Source organism: Dasypus novemcinctus, unplaced genomic scaffold, assembly GCF_030445035.2.
Source record: "Dasypus novemcinctus isolate mDasNov1 unplaced genomic scaffold, mDasNov1.1.hap2 H_5, whole genome shotgun sequence".
Taxonomy (NCBI): Eukaryota; Metazoa; Chordata; class Mammalia; order Cingulata; family Dasypodidae; genus Dasypus; species Dasypus novemcinctus.
The window spans coordinates 61,188-83,355 of NW_026688142.1; the positions used below are offsets into that span (position 1 = coordinate 61,188).

General features: G+C 38.5%; 1 protein-coding gene across 4 annotated transcripts in view; it reads left to right on the top strand.

The window, feature by feature from the left end:
* The window catches only part of LOC131277464 (serine/threonine-protein kinase tousled-like 2), a 108,749-nt gene that overhangs the window by 56,221 nt on the left and 30,360 nt on the right, over window positions 1-22,168 (top strand). For all 4 annotated transcript variants that reach the window (XM_058292514.2, XM_058292515.2, XM_058292512.1 and 1 more), the window contains 3 exons: window positions 13,910-14,062; window positions 18,335-18,401; window positions 20,005-20,102. In XM_058292514.2, the coding sequence (XP_058148497.1) occupies window positions 13,910-14,062; window positions 18,335-18,401; window positions 20,005-20,102 (318 nt within the window). The remainder of the gene's footprint in view (window positions 1-13,909; window positions 14,063-18,334; window positions 18,402-20,004; window positions 20,103-22,168) is intronic.

Below are 22,168 nucleotides of genomic sequence, written 5' to 3' on the forward strand. Positions count from 1 at the left end.
TTTTCTTTAGATAACTTTTTTTTTAAGATTTATTTTTTCTTTATTTCTCTCCCTTTCCCTCTCCCCCCCAGTTGTCTGCTCTGTGTCCATTCGCCGTGTATTCTCCTGTGACCGCTTCTATCCTTATCAGCGGCACCGGGAATCTGTGTTTATTTTTTTTGTGTCAGCTCTCCGTGTGTGCGGTACCATTCTTGGGCAGGCTGCACTTTCTTTGATGCTGGGTGGCTCTCCTTATGGGGTGCAATCCTTGCACGTGGGGCTCCCCTATGCAGGGGACACGTCTGCATGACAGGGCACTCCTTGCGTGCATCAGCAGTGCGCGTGGGCCAGCTCCACACGGGTCACGGAGGCCCAGGGTTTGAACCATAGACCTTCCATATGGTAGGCGGACGCCCTATTCATTGGGCCAAGTCCGCTTTCCTCTTTAGATAACTTTTGTTCTTAAGTATAAATAGCTATGTAGTTTCAAGAACTTTGGAAAATTAATATGGTAATCCTTAGAACATTGAACTCTGGTGCAGCAGTTTTTATGTCTAAGCAAGCTCTGTTTTTCTCAGAGTAGACAGCTTCAGATTTCCTGAAAGGTGTTTTGACATTTGTATACCCTTGCTTATGACTTTATATATATATATATATGATGTCTGTAGGGTTTCTTTGTTAGTAAATCCAAAAAGATTGAATGTAGGCATTCTCCCTTAAAACAGTCTTCAAAGGCAAAATGCCATGGCAGTCCACTAACCCAAGGGAACTCCTCTTGAGTTTGCTCATTTTAACCATATATTGCATGCTTTTTTCCAGGAAGTACCTTGTACTTGTGGCTACTCAGAGGGAAGGATTGAGCTAAAGGTGTTCAGCCATTTTTACTGATTAGGACACTAATGTTTAGATAACATTTAAGTCAAGCAGGATTGTGACTTTACCTGAGGATTCTGTGTCTCAACCTAGGAGCCAGGAATATGTATGCGTATGCATGGTTTCTTAGGAGGTGGGATGAGGTCATATCTCTAAATCACTGGTTTTTCAGGCAAGCAGAAAATTACTGAATTAAAATTTTCATTCTGCTCTTAAATAGACACCTAATTCATTGACTCAGCTTATCTGGTATAGAAAAAGTCAAGGGATTGTATCATTAGATGAATGGGGCGGCGGACTTGGCCAGTGGTTAGGACGTCCGTCTACCTTATGGGAGGTCCGCAGTTCAAACCTCGGGCCTCCTTGACCCGTGTGGAGCTGGCCCATGCACAGTGCTGATGTGCGCAAGGAGTGCCGTGCCACGCAGGGGTGTCCCACGTAGGGGAGCCCCACGCACAAGGAGTGTGCCCCATAAGGAGAGCCGCCCAGCGTGAAAGAAAGTGCAGCCTGCCCAGGAATGGCACTGCACATATGGAGAGCTGACACAACAAGATGATGCAACAACAACAACAAAAGAAACACAGATTCTCATGCTGCTGACAGCAGAAGCGGACAGAAGAAGAGGCAGCAGAGAACAGACAACCGGGATGAGAGGGAAGGGGAGAAAAATAAATAAATAAATAAATAATAAATTTTAAAAAGATGAATGGTTATTTAGAACACTGTTGAGTTAAAAAAAAAAAATTAGATTCCGCCATTCTACAAAAATGAAGATTCTATCTATAAAAGGAGATGGGGGAAAAACATGATAAAGGGAGAAAGGAACATTTGTCTGTCAACTATGAGAGTTGATTTAAAATATTTTAGTCTGTTTAAGTCTCAAGGGTAGATAGTATTATGCCTGTTTTACTTACGAGTAAATAGGTTCAGAGAGGTTAACTGCCTTGTTTTTCATCTTGAAGATAGGAAATGTTAGAGCCAGAATTGGGGTCTGGGTTTGTCTCTCAAGCCTTTGTTCTTTGTTTATCACATTCTCTCTCTCCAAAAATGGAGTGTATGGTACAGATTAAGAAAAATATAGATCTGTATGCTAAACCTTTGAATATTGTAACTGAAGGGCATTCCTTGAAGTGTGGAAGAGCCAGTTTAAGAGCAAATCAGGAAAGCAGATTTGGCTCAACGGATAGAGCATCCGCCTATCTGGGGTTCAAACCCAGGGAGGTCCGGGGTTCAAACCCAGGGCCTCCTGACCCCTGTGATGAGCTGGCCCACGCGCAGAGCTGATGCACACAAGGAGTGCCCTGCCATGCAGGGGTGTCCCCACATAGGGGAGCCCCATGCGCAAGGAGTGCGCCCCATAAGGAGAGCCGCCCAGTGCAAAGAAAGTGTAGCCTGCCCAGAGTGGTGCCACACACACACAGCAAGGTGATGCAACAAAAAGAGACAGAGTCCTAGTGCCGCTGACAAGAATACAAGCAGACACAGAAGAATACATAGCAAATGGACACAGAGAGCAGACAACTGGGGGTGGGGAAGGGGAGGGAAATAAATAAAAAATAAATCTTAAAAAAAAATTTCATTATTAAAAAAAGGAAATCAAAGAAAACAATTATTGATGACTAATAGGAATTATAGAAAATTAATTTATCCTAAGATATATGTTAATCAGAAATAAACAGCTTCAAGAAACATTTGGATACTTTTTCTAGAGATGAGAAATAAAATAATGGGAATCAAGCCTCCATAAAGGAAGATTACTATCCTTTCCAACAATGTATGTCTTGGTGCTATTTTTAGAGACAGATTATTTTACTAAACCATTGATGTACCCCAATTGTCACATTGTTTAGACACTTTAAAATATGTATTCGTTTATAGATATTTCAGCTAGAAAGAGTACTCTTACTGGAATGAGGAGAAAATATTTAGAGGCAATTAGTGATTGATGGCCTTAGGCAGGCTACCCAGCTTTTTTCTCCCTCTCCCTCTCTCTCCCTCTCTTCCTCCCTCCTCTCTCTCATATATTTTAAATTTATTTTTAAAAGATACATAAATCACACCAGCTTTTCTTAATGTTATTTTTCTCACTGCACAAAGGAGGTCATAATTTGTACCTCACAGACTTGGCATACAGTTAACTGAGAAAATGTGTGCACAGCAGTCGGCACATGGGTACCTGACAGATGTTGGTCCTCTACTCATTGGCATTCTCTTCCCTATCACAGATCTTTTTGTGTATTCATTTTGAAGCTAAGCTCTACTGCATAAATAGGTTTTTGACATGATAGGTGCCTAACAAGTGGCAGCAGCTACATTTAAGATTTGATATTAATTCCTGAATAAAATGCACCCTGTGAGTTTGCCAGTCACTGTCACTTTTTATTTTTTTTGAGGTCCTGGAATCTGGGGATTAAACCCAGGCCTTGTATGTGGGTAGCTGGTGCTCAACCACTGAGGCAGATCTGCTCCCCTGAGTTGGGTTTTTTTGTTTGTTTTTGTTTTTTTCTAGGAGGCACCTGGGACCTCCCATGTGGTAGGCAGGCACTCAGCCACTTGAAGCATATCCGCTCCCCAAAGCAGTTTTATTAAGAGATACACACACACAAACCATGCAGTCTATGCAAAATGTACAGCCAGTGGTTTTTAGTATAATAACATTCATCACCACAAAAATTTTTAGAACAATTTCATTATTCCAAAAAGAAAACCTCCACACTCCTTAGCAGTCACCTCTCAATCCCTCTATCCTTCCCCAACCCTACATAACCACTAACTCCATCTTTATAAATAGATTTGTATTTATATATATATATATTCTTAAAGATTCATTTTTTATTTATTTCTCTCTCCTCCCCCCCCAATTGTCTGCTCTCTGTGCCCATTCACTGTGTGTTCTTCTGTGATTTCTTCTATCCTTATCAACAGCACCGAGAATCTGTGTTTCTTTTTGTTGCGTCAGCTTTCCATGTGTGTGGAACCAAATGGAATCATACAGTATGTAGTGCTTTGTGTCTGGTTTCTTTCACTTAGCATGATGTTATTTTTTGGGTTTTTTTCTGCCTGATATTAATATGGAGCATTGGCATATATAACATTCGTTTAGTTTCAAAGAAAAACCGTTTTCTCTTTGCAGTTTTACTCGTATTCGTATTTCTTATGAGGTTTTACTATGCTGTACAGTCCCATGTTATATTTTTTAGCTTTTGTTTACATGACTTTAGACTTTCCTTTTCAACCACTGTCATACTCATTTAATAGCTCTGCTAGTTACAAACATTATGTTGTGCTTTCACCTTATCCATCCATTTGCAAAGATTAACACACAACCTTTTTACCAATTCTGAACAAGTTAACCCTCAGCTTTCTGTCCTCTACCCTCATTTTATTTTCTGGTGACCCATATTCTAGTTATTAACTCTGTGAGTTTCCCCAGTATATTTCGTTTACATTTCGGTTTGTGATCCATTTTCAGTTGATTCTTGTATAGGGAGTGAGATAGGGGTCTTTCATTATTTTGGATATCTCCTAGTACCATTTGTTGAAAAGACTGTTTTGGCCCATTAACACGGACTTGGGGGAAGAAGATGTGGCTCAAGTGATAAGGCCTTCGCCTACCATATAGGAGGACCCGGGTTTGATCGCTAGGGTCTTCTGGTGAAAAAGAGGAGAAAGCGTGTCTGCGTGGCGAGCCAGTGCCTGTGTGGTGAGCCGAGTGCCCACGTGGTGAGTGCCTGTGTGGGTACCTGCATGGTGAGCCAAGTACCCGCATGGTGAGCCAAGTGCCCATGTGTTGAGCCAGTGCCTATGTGACTAGCTGAGTGCCCGCATGAGTGCTCGCATGGTGAGCCAGTGCCCGCGTGGCGAGCTGAGTGCCCACACAACAAGCCAAGTGCCCATGTGCTGAGCCAGTGCCCATGTAAGTGAGTCATGTAGCAAGATGATGATGCAACAAGAGAGATGAAAGGGAGAGTAGAGTCAGAGTGAAGCACAGCAAAGACCAGAAATTGAGGTGTTGCAATTGACAGGGAACCTCTCTCCACATCTGAGGTCCCCAGGATCGAATCCTAGTGAATCCTAGAGGAGAAAGATGAGAAGAGAAGACAAAAAAAGAAATAATACAGAAGATCACACAGTGAATAAACAGACTGCAAAAAACAGTGGGGAGGGAGAGGGAAGGGACAAAAAATAAAAAACAAACAAACATGTACTTGGTATGTTTGTAAAAAACTGGTTGGCTATAGAGGTAAGGGTTTATTTCTGGGCTCTCAATTCTCTTCTGATCCATGTGTCTAATTTTATGCCAATACTGTGCTGTCTTGACCACTGCAGCTTTGTAGTACGTTTGAAGGTCATGTAGTGAAAGTCCTCCCCATATTGCTCTTCTTTTTTAGAATACTTTTGTCTGGTTATTGCCTTTTCTATTTCAGTAAAATAGGCTGTTAGAATGTTGATTGGTATTGCATTAATCAGTTTGGGTAGGATCGATATCTTATGATATTTAGTCTTCAAATCCATGAACATGGAATGTCTTTCATTTGTTTAGGTTGTTTTTAAAAAAATTTTAAACTAATTTTATTGATACATATTAATAAAGCATATATTTCATCCAAAATGTACAATCAGTGGTATCTGGTATAATCACGTAGTTGTGCATTCATCACTTCAGTCATTATTAGAGCATTTCATTATTTCAATGGTAATAGTAATAAACAAAAAGCATACAAATAAGAAAATTCCTCACCTCTCAATCTCTCTGTATCCCCTGCTGTACATAGCTGCTATTTTTGGTTATTCTTGCACATGTATTTATTAAGCATTTTTTGAGATACATTCACATACCATACGATCTATTTGAAGTGTATAATCAATGACTTTTCTTACAATCACAATGTTGTACATTCATCATCATAAAAAATTCTAGAATTCATTACTCCAAAAAGAAAAACTCCACACCCCTTACCATGCCTTCCCCAGCTCTACATAACCACTAATAAAATTTCATCTTTATGAATTGATATTTATTTATATTTTATAAGAACGAAATCATACAATATGTGTTAAACAGTGTATTTAGTTCATAGTAACACAGTCATGCTGTATTTGTCCTTTTGTGTCTGGCTTGCTTCACTCAACGTAATGTTCTCCGAATTCATCCAGGTTGTCATAAGCTTTACAACTTTATTTCTTCTTACAACTTCATAATATTCCATCGTGTGGATAAACCAGTTTGTGTATTCATTAATCAATTGATGAACACCTGTGTTCTTTCCATTTATTTCTGCTGTGAACATAGGTATGCAGCTGTCTATTCATGTCACTGCTCTCAGTTCTATGGATATATATCCAGTTGTGGTATTTCTGGGTCACGTGGTAAATCTGTATTCAACTTGTTCAGTAATACAGAACAGTCCTTCACAGTGGCTGTACCATTCTGCATTCCTACCAATAGTGAATAAGCATTCCTATCTCTTTATATCCCCTCTGACATTTCTATCTTTCCATTTGTTTAAGTCTTCATTGATTTCTTTTACCATTGTTTTATAGTTTACTGCATATAGGTCCTGTACTTCTTTGGTTAAATTGATTTGTAGGTATTTGAGCCTTTTTATTGTTATTTTGTTAATCAATGGAATTTCCCCCCTAATTTCCTTCTCAGATTATTCGATGCTAGTGTACAAAAACGTTTCTGATTTTTGCGTGTTTATCTCATATCCTGCTACTTTGCTGAACTCTTTGATTAGCTCAAATAGCTTTGTAGTGGATACTTAAGGATTTTCTAAGTACAGGATCATGTCATCCACGAACAGTGAGAGTTTTACTTCTTCCTTTCCTATTTGGATGCCTTTAATTTTTTTTCTTTGTTTAATTGCTCTACCTAGAACTTTCCATGTAATGTTGAATAACAGTGGTGACAATTGGTATCCTTGTCTTGTTCCCAATCTTAGAAGAAAAGCTTTCAACCTTTCCCCATTGAGTATGATGTTGACTGTAGAATTTTCAATATGCCTTTTATCATACTGAGGAATTTTCCTTCTTTTCAAATCTTTTGAAATGTTTTAATCAAAAAATGATGCTAGATTTTATTTTGTCAGATGCCTTTTCTGATCAGTTGAGATGATCATATGGTTTTTTTCCTTCAGTTTGTTAATGTGGTGTATTACATTGATTGATTTTCTTATGTTGAACCAGCTTTGCATACCAAGAGTAAATCCCACTTGGTCATGATGTATGAGTCTTTTGATATGTTGTTGGATGGGATTTGCAAGTATTTTGTTGAGAATTTTTTATCTACGTTCATTAGAGAGATTGGTCTGTAATTTTCTTTTCTTGTATCTTTATCTGGCTTTGGTATTAAGATGATGTTGGCTTCATAAAATGTGTTGGGGAATTTTCCCTCTGTCAATTTTTTGGAAGAGTTTAAACAGGATTGATGTTATTCTTTTTGAAATGCTTGGTTAGAATTTACCTGTGAAGCCATCTGGTCCTGGACTTTTCTTTGTTGGGAGATTTTTGTTGATGGATTCAATCTTGATTTTGTGTTTTGTTTTTTTTTTAAGTTCTTCTATTTCCGATAGCATCAGTGTAGGTGGTTTGTGCATTTCTAGGAATTTGTCCATTGTACCTAGGTTGTCTAGTTTCTTGGCATATAGTTTCTCATAATATCTTATGATCCTTTTTATTTCTGTGGGGCCAGTTGTAACTTCCCCTCTTTGATTTCTGATTGTATTAATTTGCATTTTTTTCTCTTTTTTTTCTTTGTTAGTCTAGATTGTCAGTTTTATTGGGCTTCTCACAGAACCAGCTTTTGGTTTCCTTGATTTTCTCTGTTTTGTTGTTGTTGTTCTCAATTTTGCTTATTTTGGCTTTAATCTATTATTTCTTACCTTCTGGTTGCTTTGGGATTGCTTTGCTGTTCTTTCTCTAGTTTCTCTAATTCAGTTAAATCTTTGAGTTTAGCTCTTCTTTTTAATTTTTAAAAAAATATTTATTTATTTATTTCTCCCCCCTCCCTCCATTGTCTGCTCTCTGTGTCCATTTGCTGTGTGTTGTTTTTTGTCTGCTTGAATTCTCATTAGGCAGCTCTGGGAACAGATCCTGGGACCTTCTGGAGTGGGAGAGAGGTGATCATTCTCTTATGCCACCTCAGTTCCCTTGGTCTGCTGTGTCTCTTATTATCTTTCTTCTGTGTCTCTTTTTATGCGTCACCTTGCTGCCCCAGATCTCCATGTGGACCAACACTTCTGTGCGGGGCAGCTCTTCTGTGCAGGGGAACACTCCATGTGGACCAGTTCACCACATTGGCCAGCTTGCCTTCACCCAGGAGGCCCTGGGCATCGAACCCTGGACCTCCTGTATGGTAGATGGGAGCCCAACTGCTTGAGCCACATCTGCTTCCCTCTTCTTTTTTATAAATTTATAGACACTTAGGTTTATAAATTTCCCTTTCAAGACTGCCATCGCTGTATCCCATGCGTTTTGATATGTTGTGTACTTGTTATTATTTGTCTCAATATATAAATATTTACTGATTTCACTTGTAATTTCTTCTTTGATCCACTGATTATTTAGGAGTATGTTGTTCAGCCTCCACACATTTGTGAATTTACTTTTTTCCCTGTGTATCACTGATTTCCAATTACATTCCATTATGATCTGAGGAGGAGTTTTGTATAATTTCAGTCTTTTTATAATTATTGAGAGCTGCATTGTGCCCTACCATGTGGTCTATCCTGGAGAAAGATCTGTGGGCACTTGAGAAGAATGTATAACCCACTGCGTTTGGATGCAGTGTTCTGTATATGTCTGTTAGGTTCAACTCGTTTATCATAATGTTTTAAGTTCTCTGTTTCCTTGTTGATCTGTTTTCTAGTTGTTTTATCAGTGATTTGAATGGGGAGTTGAAGTCTCTAACAATTATTGTAGGGATGTCTATTTCTCCCTTCAGTTTCCCAGAGTTTGTCTCATGTATTTTGTGGCACCCTAGTTAGGTGCATAGATATTTATGAGTGTTATACCTTCCTGGTGGATTGTCCCTTTTCTTAACATATAATGGCCTCTGTATCTCATAACGTTTTTTCATTTTTTTATCTTTTTTTTTTTTTAAAGATTTATTAATTTATTTCTCCCTCTCTCCCTCCATTGTCTGCTCTCTGTGTCCATTTGCTGTGTGTTCTTCTATGTCTGCTTGTATTCCATTAGGCAGCTCCAGGAACAGATCCTGGGACCTTCTGGAGTGGGGGAGAGGTGATCATTCTCATGTGCCACCTCAGCTCCCTGGTCTGCTGCGTCTCTTATCGTCTCTCCTCTGTGTCTCTTTTTGCTGCGTCATCTTACTGCCGTCAGCTGTCCGTGTGGGCCAGCACTCTGCGAGGGCCAGCTCCCTGGACCTCCTCTATGGTAGATGGGAGCTCAGTTGCTTGAGCCATGTCTACTTCCCTATCTTTTTTTTTAAAGATATATAAATCACGCATAATGTTACATTAAAAAATATATGAGGGTCCCATATACCCCACTCCCCACTCCCTTTACCCCCCACATAACTTCACACATAACTTCTTTCTTTCATTAGCATGGTAACTTTTTTGCATTTAAAGTTTGTTTTGTCTGATACTAGTATAGCTACCCATGCTCTTTTCTAGTTACTATTCATGTGGAGTGCCTTTTTCCAGCCTTTCACTTACAGCCAGTTTCATTTACAACTGGCTTACAAGGTGAGTTTCTTGTAAGAAGCATATGGATGGCTCATGTTTTTTTATCCATTCTGTCAGCCTGTATCTTTTGATTGGGGAGTTTAATCATTTCATATCCAGTGATATTACTGTAAATGCACTACTTACTTCCTCCATTTTATTCTTTGCTTTTCATATATCATCTTATTTTTGTCTTTTTATTCTTTTTGTTATCCTTTCTGCTATTCTTTCTTTTATACTTTGCTCCAAGCCTGTCACTCCTGTCTTTTTCTTTCAGCATCTAAGGCTTCCTTTAATATTTCCTGCTAAGGTAGATTCTTTTTTGCAGACTCTCTTAGTTTCTGTTTGTTTTTGAATATTTTATACTCACCTTCATATTTGAATGACAATTTCGCTAGGTAAAGAATTCTCAGCTGGCAGTATTTTTCTTTCAGTATCCTAATTGTGTCATACCACTGTCTTCTCTTCTCCATGGTTTCTGAAGAGAAATCTGTGCTAAGCCTTATCAGACATCCCTTGTACATAATAGTTTGCTTCTCCCTTGCTGCTCTGAGAATTTTCTCTTTAATTTTGACATTTGACAGTCTAAGTTGTATGTGTCTTGAAGTATGTCTATTCAGATTTATTCTGATTGGGGTACCTTGTGCTTCTTGGACATATAAGTTCATTTCTTTTGTGCGAGTTGGGAAATTTTCAGCTACCCTTTCCTCATATACCCTTTCTGCTCCTTTTCCCTTCTCTTCTCCTTCTGGAACTCCCATGACATGTATGTTGTTTTTGTTGTCATGCAACTCACTGAGCCCCTACTCAATTTTTTCCATTCTTTTCTCTGTCTGTCCTTTTCTCTCTTCAGTTTTAGCTCTTTGGTATCACTTATTCTTTCTTCTTTCATTTTGAGTCTGCTGTTCTTTGCCTTTTTGTGTTTTTGATCTCACCTATTTGTCTTTGATTCCCATGAGCTCTGTTAATTTTCTGTTCAGGATGTCAAATTCTTCTTTGTGCTCATTCAGTGTCTTCTTTTTAAAAAAAAATTTCTTCCCCTAGCACTTTATTTATTTATTTTTATTTTAAAGATTTATTTATTTATTTATTTCTCTCCCCTCCGCCTCCCACCCCGGTTGTCTGTTCTCTGTGTCTGTTTGCTGCGTCTTATTTGTCCGCTTCTGTTGTCAGCAGCATGGGAATCTGTGTTTCTTTTTGCTGCGTCCTCTTGCTGTGTTAGCTCTCCGTGTGTGTGGCACCATTCCTGGGCAGGCTGCACTTTCTTTCACGCTGGGCGTCTCTCCTTACGGGGTGCACTCCTTGCACATGGGGCTCCCCTACGCGGGGGACACCCCTGCATGGCACGGCACTCCTTGTGCGCATCAGCACTGCGCATGGGCCAGCTCCACACGGGTCAAGGAGGCCTGGTGTTTGAACTGCGGACTTCCCATGTGGTAGATGGACGCCCTAACCACTGGGCCAAGTCCGCCGCCTTCAGTGTCTTCTTGATGTCATTTATCTCTTTGACCATATTGTCTTTCAGCATTAATTTGATTTTGGAAATTTTTATGTATCTCAGTGATGAATTCTCTCAAATTATTTATCTCTTCTAGGACTTTGATATATTCCTTTTCTTGGGCTGTGTCTTCTATTTTCTTATTATGGCTCATAATTTTTTGTTGATATCTAGGCATCTGATTAGGATATAGTTTAGTCAGATGCTCAGTTTCTTTCTTTTTTGTAGGCATTTAGTGGCAGGAGGCTGTTCCTTACCTACAGTTCTTTGATTCTTGGCTCAACCTGGATTGTTAGAAGTATCCTGCTGGTTGCTCAAAACTGGGCAGCGGACCCAGTAATTGGTTTTAGAGTCACTTCCTAGGGTCTCGGGGAGGGAGTCTATAGGGAATGGAAAAAGCCTCTCCTACTTATTTTCAGTTTTCTTGCATGCACTTCCTTTGTGTGCCAGCAGACAGCACTCTTTGGCAGCTCTCAGTTTAGTGCCTCATCGGAGTGTGTTTGCTACAACACAGACCAGATCAATGTGATAGAGGTTCCTACTGGAGGACTTGTAATTCATACTTTGTGAGACAGTTCTTCTGGCAGTCCCCTCCCTTGGAAACAATTCCATTCCCCACTGCATCCTCAAAAGTCAGTTCCAGTTAGAACAGAGGGAGATTGAGAGGGTCTGATATCTCCAATCTTGTGCTCCAAAGCAAACATGGCATGGCCACACTCAGCCTGGAAGGGTTGTGGGACACAGCAGACGGAATTTGTGGGTCAAAAACTGAGTCAGCCTTAGTCTTGTCCCTCTCCCCTTTCTTGGGGCAATGGATACCTGGAGGCCCCTTTTTCTATAGCCCAAAGGTCTGAGAATTCTGAAGTGTCTTTAGCATGGGGGAGGGTGCCAGCAGTAGTAGCTGTTGGTTTCAACTCACAGCTTTGCTGTCACAATTCCTCTCCTTTGTCCCTCTCTCTCTTCTGGGCAGTGTCCAGCTTCCCCTGGTGTCCTAGAACATTTATTTTCCTGGTCATTTCTGCCTGACTTCTCAAATCTTGGTATATTTTGATATATCATTTGTATAAATCTTAACTATCAAACGGTTCGATACATGAGAGAAAATGATTTTTCTTTAGGTGTTCTTATTGATTCCTAATTTGTAAACTAGTTTCCTATAGAAAAATTAGACATCTTTAGGCAAAACTCTTATGGTAATTGTCTTAGATATCTCAGAATTCATTTAATAATTTAAAAAATATATATTTTCCCCCACCCACTTGTTGTTTTTCACTTGCTGGATCTGTTCATCTTCCTTGTTTCTTTAGGAGGCACCAGAGCCAAACCTGGGACTTCTGATGTGGGAGAGAGATGCCTATAAATTGCTTGAGCCACCTCTACTCCCTGCTTTGTTGTATCTCTAATTCTGTTTTTTCTTCTGCACATCTCTTGCTCTGTCAGCTTGTTGCACCTGGCTGTTGCTTCAGCTTGCTATCTTCTTTAGGAAGCACCAGGAACCTCTCCTCTGCTCCCTGTTTTGTTGTTCTTTCATTGTGTTTTTTCTTCGTGTCTCTTGTTGTGTCAGCTTGCCACATCTGACCGTTGCACCAGCTCGATGTCTTCTTTAGGAGACACTGGCATCTGAACCCATTGGCCTCCTATGCAGTAGGCAGGAGTCTAGTTGCTGAGCCACATCCGCTTCCCCATATAATAATGTTTTATACTAGTTCATTTTATGTACCAGTCCCTGTGAAGTGCTTTCCAGTCACAAAGCTTCACTTGGTTTTTCTGAATGTATTTGTTTTTAAAAACATAGTTTATATGTTACCATAACAATAAGCAGGAATGACTTGAGAATAGGTAATGGCTCATAGAGACCTGAATAAACTATTGGTCTAAAAAAAGAAAATCTTTTTACTTTCTTTTTTTTATTATTTTTTTATTTTCCCCCCTTACTTTCCTCCCACCCTGATGTTTTTATTGTCTGTGTTGTCTTCTCATTTTCTTTCCTCTAGGATTCACAGGTTTCAATCCTGGCGTCCTCTAATTGGGAGGGAGGTTCCCTGTCAATTTCGCCACCTCAGTTCCTGGTTTCCACAGTGCTTCACCTTGTCCCTCCCCTTGTCTTTCTTTTGATACATCATATCTTGCTGCGTGACTCACTTGTACGGAGTACTGGCTCACCACGCAGAGATTCACGTGGACACTCTTGGGGCACTGGCTCACCATATGCGCTCTTGGCCTGGGCACTGGCTTGCTGCACAGGCATGCTTTCTCTTCTTCTTTTTTGCCAGAGGCCCGAGAGATAGAACCCAGGTCCTCCCATTTGGCAGGAAGAAGCTCCATCAGTTGAGCTACATCCACCTCCCTCTTTTTACTCTCATAAGTGTACTGCAAACTTGTCTTTATAGATAAAATCAGAGGAAGTTTTAATCGAGATGAAAAACAAAAAGACACTTGGAACTGTTTGTACTTTTTTCTATACCTAAATGGAGAGCTTTACTTTTAAGGGGCTTATACCAGAGAATTGTTTCTTTAGCTATTCAAAAAGGAATTAGAAAATTGTCTGAATCAGAAAATAAGGTCACAATAAAAATTTGATGTTCCTTTTCTTTAACTTTGCGTCATACCCACTCTCCTCCTTGGAGAATAATTGTAGTTAATGACCTGAAGCCATACACTTATTTAAAAACAACAGGGTCACCAACTTTTTATCACCATTATTTAGCTTTTCCAACCAAAGTTAAAATCAAATCTCTACTACTTTTATAGGGCCTTTTATTTTCTGAAGCCTGTCAGATATATGACAAGATGTTTGTGTTTGTTCTCTAGCTATGTTGAAACATTTTTGTGACCTTCCTCCTCTATCCAATATCTTTTTTATCTCTAGGCAACAGGAAAGGATAAATTCACAGAGGGAAGAGATAGAAAGACAACGGAAAATGTTAGCAAAGCGGAAACCTCCTGCCATGGGACAGGCCCCTCCAGCAACCAATGAGCAGAAACAAAGGAAGAGCAAGACCAATGGAGCTGAAAATGAAACGTATGTTCTTTATTGATGTGGACTGAGTATACCACACCCTCCCATAAACTACAAATGTCCATTGAATGCCACTGGAAAAAATGTATAAATTCTGGAGGCATCTAGTCTTTAAGCTTTCTTTTTACTCACATTAATGGATTTATTGAATTCATGTAAAAGAGGGTTCCGTTAACTGCTTTTCATAGGCTAGCTTTTTATTTGGGCATTTAAAACAACAAACGAGGGAGAAGTAATGTTACTTAACTTGACTTTAGGATATTTGGTGACTTTTAATAATTGCCATATCAGTGGTCAGTGGTATATTCAAATGATGTGTTATTGTTTATATGTGTTTCTAGGTTATGATACATTGCTATCATATTATGGGAATTGCCTGGTTACTGTTTTATACTGAAGAATGTGTAGCACCTTTATCTATTGGGGAGAGTTATGGTACTTAATATAGGAGTAAACCAAGATAAAAATAGCTGTTACTTTAGGAAAAAAACATTTTCCCAAAGCCAAATGTTGATGTCCCAGGTTTTTTCTCTATTTGGAGACCTAAGGAAAACACCAGTATCTTAAATTGAAGTGCGTTTTTTCATGCCAGTCATCAGTGATTTCATAGGTACCATGTACAAAAGGGTAGAAAATCCTGGGCACAGATATCTTCCTTTTCCATTCAACCTCATAACAGATTTTCCTAATTGGTCATCATACTCTTGCTCACCCAGAGAATCTTTATCCAGGATAGGGGTTAGCTAACTCTTTCTGTAAAGAACCAGGTAATAAATATTTAAGGGTTTGCGGACCATATGGTTTCTGTTGCAGCTATTCGACTCTGCCTTTATAGGGCAAAAGCAGCCACAGACTACATGAATGAGTGTAACTGAGTTCCATTAAAACTTCATTTGCAAAAACAAGCTTTTGGCGGATTTGGCCCATAGGCTATATGCCAGTGAAGCATTCACTGCCACACCAAATTGACATGGGAAATGAAACTTGTATATCACTTAACCTATTTCAAATACTTTTGATACAAACCCTTAAAAAATTTAAGGTATCACCACTGTCTTTAAGAGACTTTCAAATTAAATGGGAAAAGACAGTTGTAGAGATAATAGTATAGGCAATCCCTAAAGAAGTGATGGTAACTCTGCAGTTGGTTTCTGAATCAGATATTTGAAATTAAAAATATTTTTCCATTGAAACAGTTCATATTTTGATTGTTATATCTATAATGGCTAAAATGATTTTTATAAGGAAAAAAATTTTCTAAAGCTCTTATTTGGGATCTCTTAATTGAAAATAAGTTCTGATACAAAGATGGCCACAAATAGAAGATATATTGTGTAATTTATTGTCTAATATGTCTTTTTTGTGTTTTCATGTTGGCTGAAAATAGCGTATTAACCCATAGTCTACCTCAAGTATACTACTACTTGTATTACACCATTGATAGAAGTCATGACATCACAGAAATGCATCTTCCTTCATTCTAGTGAGAAAGGTGGAGTGACGCTAACTCCAACCTCTTACATACCTGATAATGTGTTGGGAGCCTTTTGCTTAACATTCATTTAGTAAGTTGATGCTAAATACTTATTATATGCTAGACCCAGTTGTAGACCTTGGGAATACAGAGCTACAGGATGCAGCCCCAGCCTTTGGAGCTCACAAAGGACAGATTAAATTAATTAAATATTGACAGATTAAACTAATTACATTAAATAGAGTGATAATGGTATGCATAGTGAGTAGCTTAGAAAACACCTTCATTCTTATAAAAAAATTTTTTAGGTTATGATTTTTTTATTTTTTTATTTTTTGGTTTATTCCCCCTTCCCCCAGTTGTCTGCTCTCTTTGTCCATTTGCTCTGTGTTCTTCTGTGACTGCTTCTATCCTTATTGGCAGCACTGGGAATCTGTGTTTCTTTTTGTTGTGTTCTCTTGTTGTGTTAGCTCTCCGTGTGTGCGGTGCCGTTCTTGGGCAGCCTGCACTTTCTTTTGTGCTGGGTGGCTCTACTTATGGGGTGCACTCCTTGCATGTGGGGCTCCCCTACGCAGGGAATACCCCTGTGTGGCACGGCACTCCTTACGCGCATCGGCACTGCACGTGGGCCAGCTCCACACGGGTCAAGGAGGCCTGGGGTTTGAACCGCAGACCTCCCATGTGGTAGGCAGACGCCCTATCCATTGGGCCAAGTCTGCTTCCCTCTTATAAATATTTTAAAATTGCATTCTAAATACAAAATATTTCCTTGCAAAAATTCCAAATAGAAGCATACATTTGAAAAGCTCCCCAGGCAAATGTTGTTTACATTAATCTGATGATTGTCATCTTTCATGACTCTTGTATCTATTTTGTGAAGGGATCTTCTCTCCAGTATTATTTGAGAATTATCAGATACTAGTGCATAAAACCATTGGCTTAGGAGTCATAGAGGGCATTGGTTGTTTCCTTGTCACAGAACAATAATTAGAATTTAATCTAGGCCAGTAATACGTCAGTAAGCAGTTGCCTGTGTAAATCTAAGCTAGAAGGCCTTTGGTCCAGCTTTTAATTAGTGTATCTATGGCTTGGCTCATTCATTTGGCCAGAAGCTTCTGGTGTTTTGGAGTAAATAACATTATCCTGTCTTCGTATTGAACTTGCTTCAGGCAGAGAGAATTTTTAGCTATATTTTATTTCTCCCTTTTTCACTGGCATGAAATGGACTAATGGGTATAAGTATTTCTTTTCTTTTCTTTTTCTTTTTGTACTTCTTGTCATTAATTTCTTTATTAGAAGGGTATAAGTATTTCTGCAGCTGAAACAACCCTAGTGGGTATGTTTCTTCTTTTATTTTTATTTTTTATTTTTGAGTCAGCCCTCAAAGGCTCCATTCTGTAGCCCTTCCTAGTTGATAGGGTAACTTTTTCTTCCTCTTGCTATTTAGAATATATCTAAAAAGTATGATCTGAAACTTTGAAGTGTATATGTGTGCTTCTATAATGTGAAGAGAATATTTGATAAAGGAGTAAGATTATTTCTGGGAAGTGGATGTGACTCAAGTGAGAAGGTCTCTGCCTACGATGTGGGAGGTGGGTTCGATCCCTGGGACCTCCTGGTGAAAAAGAAGGGAAAGCATGCCCACGTGGCTAACCAGAGCCCACGTGGTAAGCTGAGGGCACATGCAGTGAGCCAAGTGCCCACGTGAGTGCCCACGTGGTGAGCCAGTGCCCGAGCAACAAGCCGAGTGCCTATGTGGTAAGCCATTGCCTGCACAAGTGAATCATGCAGCAAAATGAAATGATGATGCAACAAAAGAGAAATGAAAGGGAGAGTCAAAGTGAAGAATAGCAGGGACCAGGAACTGAGGTGGTAAAATTGACAGGGAACTGCTCTCCACAGAGGTCCCCAGGATTGAATCGCTCTGAATCCTAGAGGAGAAAAATGAGAAGAGAAGACAAAAAAGAGAAATAGACACAGGAGATCACACAGCGAATGTACACAGCAAAAACAGCAGGACAGGGGAAGGGGAGGGAAAGGGAAAAAATCTTTAAAATAAAGATTATTTCTTACATGCTTGTGCTTGACATATAAGGATGAAATTTGGGGTAGGTAAAATATGAAGCAAGTAATTACCTATTAAGTCAGCTCTTTTAGAATTGTTTCTAAATAATAGTATGTTATAGATTTTGTTCACTTGCTTATTTAATAGTCACAATACCTTTGTCAGATAGATAGTACTACTACTGCATTTTTAAGGAAACAGATGAAGCGGTTAAAGTTGCTTGCCCAAGGTTACGTGGTTAGTAGCTAAGTTCTGCCTTGAACTCTTGTCCTCAAACTCCAAATCCTGGACTCTTTGTACTATGTCATTATTCTCCATGTCATTGTAGGACCAGGGTCTACAGTTTATGAAGAATAACCAAATCCTTTGCCTTATCGTTAAACCCTTTTAAAAACTTTTTAGACATGTAATTTTTAGTTAACCTCTCCTAATGGGTTTTCATCTTGAGTAACGTATGGTTCAAAACTCATTTCATGAATAATGTAAGAACATGGCTCATTTCTTTTTCTCATTTTTTACAAATTAGACTTCTGGCTTTGAAGTTCTTGCTTCATGGCACATCTGATAAATCACCAAAGTTTTCTCTTGGCTGTTAGAAGGGACTGCAAGATAACCTATCTTTTAGTCATATTAACTAAGAGATTGAATATATCTTATACCATGATTTGGCATTTCTCTTCAGATAGATGTACTATGATTTCAAGTATTTATGGAAATTTCTACCATTATTTTCCAGGTTAACATTAGCAGAATACCATGAACAAGAAGAAATTTTCAAACTCAGATTAGGTCATCTTAAAAAGGTAAGTACAATAAGAAAATCCATCTGGAAAATGCAATTTTTAGTTTGCATTTGTTTTGTTGTTGTTGTTTAATTTTACATTGGCTGTAACCTTTATTGAAGTTGAATATTTTCCGTGTACCTGGAATACCCTAAATGCCTTGCATGCATCCCCTCATTCTTTTTACATTTGGCTTTGAAGCTGTTTGGTCATTTAAGCAAATGTAAGAGTAATTTCACATAGCTGCAGAAATCTTGAGTAGCTCATTTCACTGTCACTTCTTGTATTCTCATGGTGGAATTCATGCCTTTACATTTGAGTCAATTCCAACCATCCAATGAGAGTACTTTTCCCCCATTTGAAAGCTATCGGTAGATAACTCTGTATACATCATAACGTATTTCGTAAGGCTTTATTCTTATAAGTAAAAATTAAATATAAAACAAAATCAAATGGTTCTGAAATTGATGTTAAAATTCTTGTAATTTAAAAAAATCACATAGCAGCTCTTATTTCTTTGCTAAACTAGTTGAGAAGGTCTAGTGCTAACCATATTCTAACACAGAGGCCTCTACATAGAATTTGTTATTGATGACGCTCACCGGATGTTTTTTTTTTTCCAAAGATTTATTTTATTTATTTCTCTCGCCTTCCCTCCGTTGTCTTCTCTCTTGTATCCATTCGCTGTGTGTTCTTCCATATCTGCTTGCATTCTTGGCGGCACCGGGAATCTGTGTCTCTTTGTTGTGTCATCTTGCTGCGTCAGCTCTCCATGTGTGCGGCGCCACGCCTAGGTGGGCTACACTTTTTTTGCGTGGGGCGGCTCTCCTTGCAGGGTGCACTCCTTGCACATGGGGCTCCCCTGTGAAGGGGACACCCCGGCGTGGCATGACACTCCTTGTGCGCGGTAGCACTGCATGTGGGTAACGTTCACCACACAAGCCAGGAGTCCCTGAGTTCGAACTTTGGACCTCCTGTATGGTAGGCAACGCTCTATCAGTTGAGCCACATCCGCTTCCCTAGATGTATTAAATGTAGATAGCTCATCTCTTAAATTCAGCATTTTTGGAGAAAGCTGTTGTGCAAATAGTAATCAGTAAGCACTTAATAAACTGCTGTTCCTTTTTTGATCTTGCATTTTGGTTTTCATTCCCCCTCCCCCACTGGATCATCAAAAATTGTTTTTATGGGAACTTAAGGTACCAAATGTTAACCCAAACTTATGGAAGAGAGCTGGTTATTTGTAAAAATTGATTTCATTTTTGTCTGTGTTTTTAATTTGGTTTATTATGTTATTTTAAAATATGTTTGTGGACATGTGTGTATATCCACAAAACATCTCTAAAAACTTATACAAGAAATTTAGCAGTGGTTAATGTCTGGGGAGTGAGTGGGTATAGAGAGCAGGGCACTCTGGTTTGGTTTGAATTTTATTTATTATTTGAGAAGAGGTTGATTTTTATGATTAAAATGCTAGCTCTTTTAAAAAAATCCTGTTGTCCTTGCACAGTTTCTCCTTTAGCTTTTTATAAGTAAAATGTTTGCTGTTGTTTTTGAAATAAGACTCTGAAAAGGTAACGTTCACTGTGTTCTGAGCTGTCTTTTCCTTTCTTTTTGGCTTTAGGAGGAAGCAGAGATCCAGGCAGAGCTGGAAAGGTTAGAAAGGGTTAGAAATCTACATATCAGGGAACTGAAAAGGATACATAATGAAGATAATTCACAGTAAGCAACTTGGGGGTATGTTGGGATGGAAATTGTTGAATACTGTCTGACATGAATTAAATGGTCTTGAATGATGTTTTTCTTTAATATTAATTTGTGAAATGATTCCACAGTGTAGTTAGCTATCTTGTAGAGTATAATACAATTTTATGAACACAATTATGATTTGCTCTAGCTTTTATTTTTTTGTTTTTATTGTTTTTCTTTTGTGTTTTTTGTAATGTTTTTTTACTTTTTTGATTTGTTTTAGTTTTAATAAATGTATTAAATTTATTTATATTTGTATGTACATGCACTATAGTACATGGGTGACTAAAACAATATAGTTTTGCAGCTCTTAATGGTTGGGATACACTATATATTCAGATTTACTTACAGAGCTTTAATAAATTGAAGCATAGGTGGCAGTGTGGTGATGTGGAAAGAGGATTGTGTTGAGAGGATACCTGGTTTCTGAATGACCTTTAAGGGCCATTCCTGTATTGAAATTTTAAGCAAGACTCTTAAGTTCAGCATATTAATTGTAGATAAATACCATAAATACCAGCCATTGTTCATGAATCATTTAAGAGATTGAAATGGGAAAGTAGATTGCAGTGGTAAATCATTTCTATTAGTGATCTTTTTTCTGGCTCTGAAACATGGTTTGTGGTTTTTTTTTTGTTTTATATATTTTTGCTTGCCCAGAGTAGCCATGAACTTGTCTATAAAGTAGTAGGCCCGATCAGTGACAGTTTACTTACCACCCTCTATGTGTCAGGCACAGTGCTGTGTGTGCTTATGTTCTCTGATATAATCCTCATGATAATCTAGTGGGGTAGGTCATCTTCAATACATGGATCTGAAAACAGGTTTAGAGAAATTAATCTGACTGGGACCCTTAACTAGTGTGACCAACCAAAGAGCCAAACTTAGATCTGTAACTCCTGAGCCAGCCATGCATGTGGTAGTGTCATCTCTCCACATGTACCACACTTTCTTAAAATCAAAATATAATTTCATCATGAATTGTGGGCTTCATTAAAATCAGAAAATAAATAGAAATACTTTAAATTGTTTTTGCCAGAATCTTTTATTTCTTGCCAAATTGTCAGGACACAAGGTAGAATTCCATATGAGGAAAACAGTCATATCAGACTTTTTTTAGAGAGGGAAATCAGAATGCATGTAGAACATGTGACTCACTTTATAACCAAATTACTTTTAAAAAATTATTTATTTTTAAATTTTACTGAAATATATCATTTATACATGAACATACAGAAACAATGTGTATAGTAAAAATTGTGAACTTACAAAATAAGCATGCATAACATCATACAGGGGTCCCATAATCACCCCACCACCAATATCTTATGTTTTGTGAAACATTTTTTATAAATTATGAAAGATATCATCAAAATATTATATCTACTAACTGTAGTCCACAACTTACATTTGGTGTATTTTTTCCCCAACCCTATTGTTTTTAATATATTTTTATTAAAGAAGTTATGAACTTAAAAAATCATGCACATGTGTAGAATTTCCATACGACGCTCCTTCACCAACACACCACACCATGGTGAAACATTTTTTTACAGATTTTGAGATAATATCAGACAAGTACCACCAACCATGGTCCATAGCATACATTAGGCACACTTTCCATATTCCCCCATTATCAACACAGTAAATCTCTGGCATTGATGCAAGAATATTACAGTATTGTTGTTAGCCACAGTCTATAGGTCATACCAATTGTATTTTTCTCATGCTTCTCCACATTCCCATCACCTGCAATAGTGATGTACATCCACTCTGAGAAGGACCAAATCCATTTTTAAGGCAATGTAAAATACCTTGGAATTTCCCTATGTTGTAGTTTTGGAATGGTGGGAGCTTGTAGCCCTTGAATGGTTTAGAGAAGCCAAACAGCACAGTTTGAAAATTACTGATCTAACTTAGTCTACTCTCCTTACTTTATAGCAGGGTAAAAAGGAAGGGGAGTCAGGAAAGGGCACAAGGCTAATCATGGCTATCCTGAGACCAGCTCCTTTGTCTCAATGGCTCCACAGTGAATACTG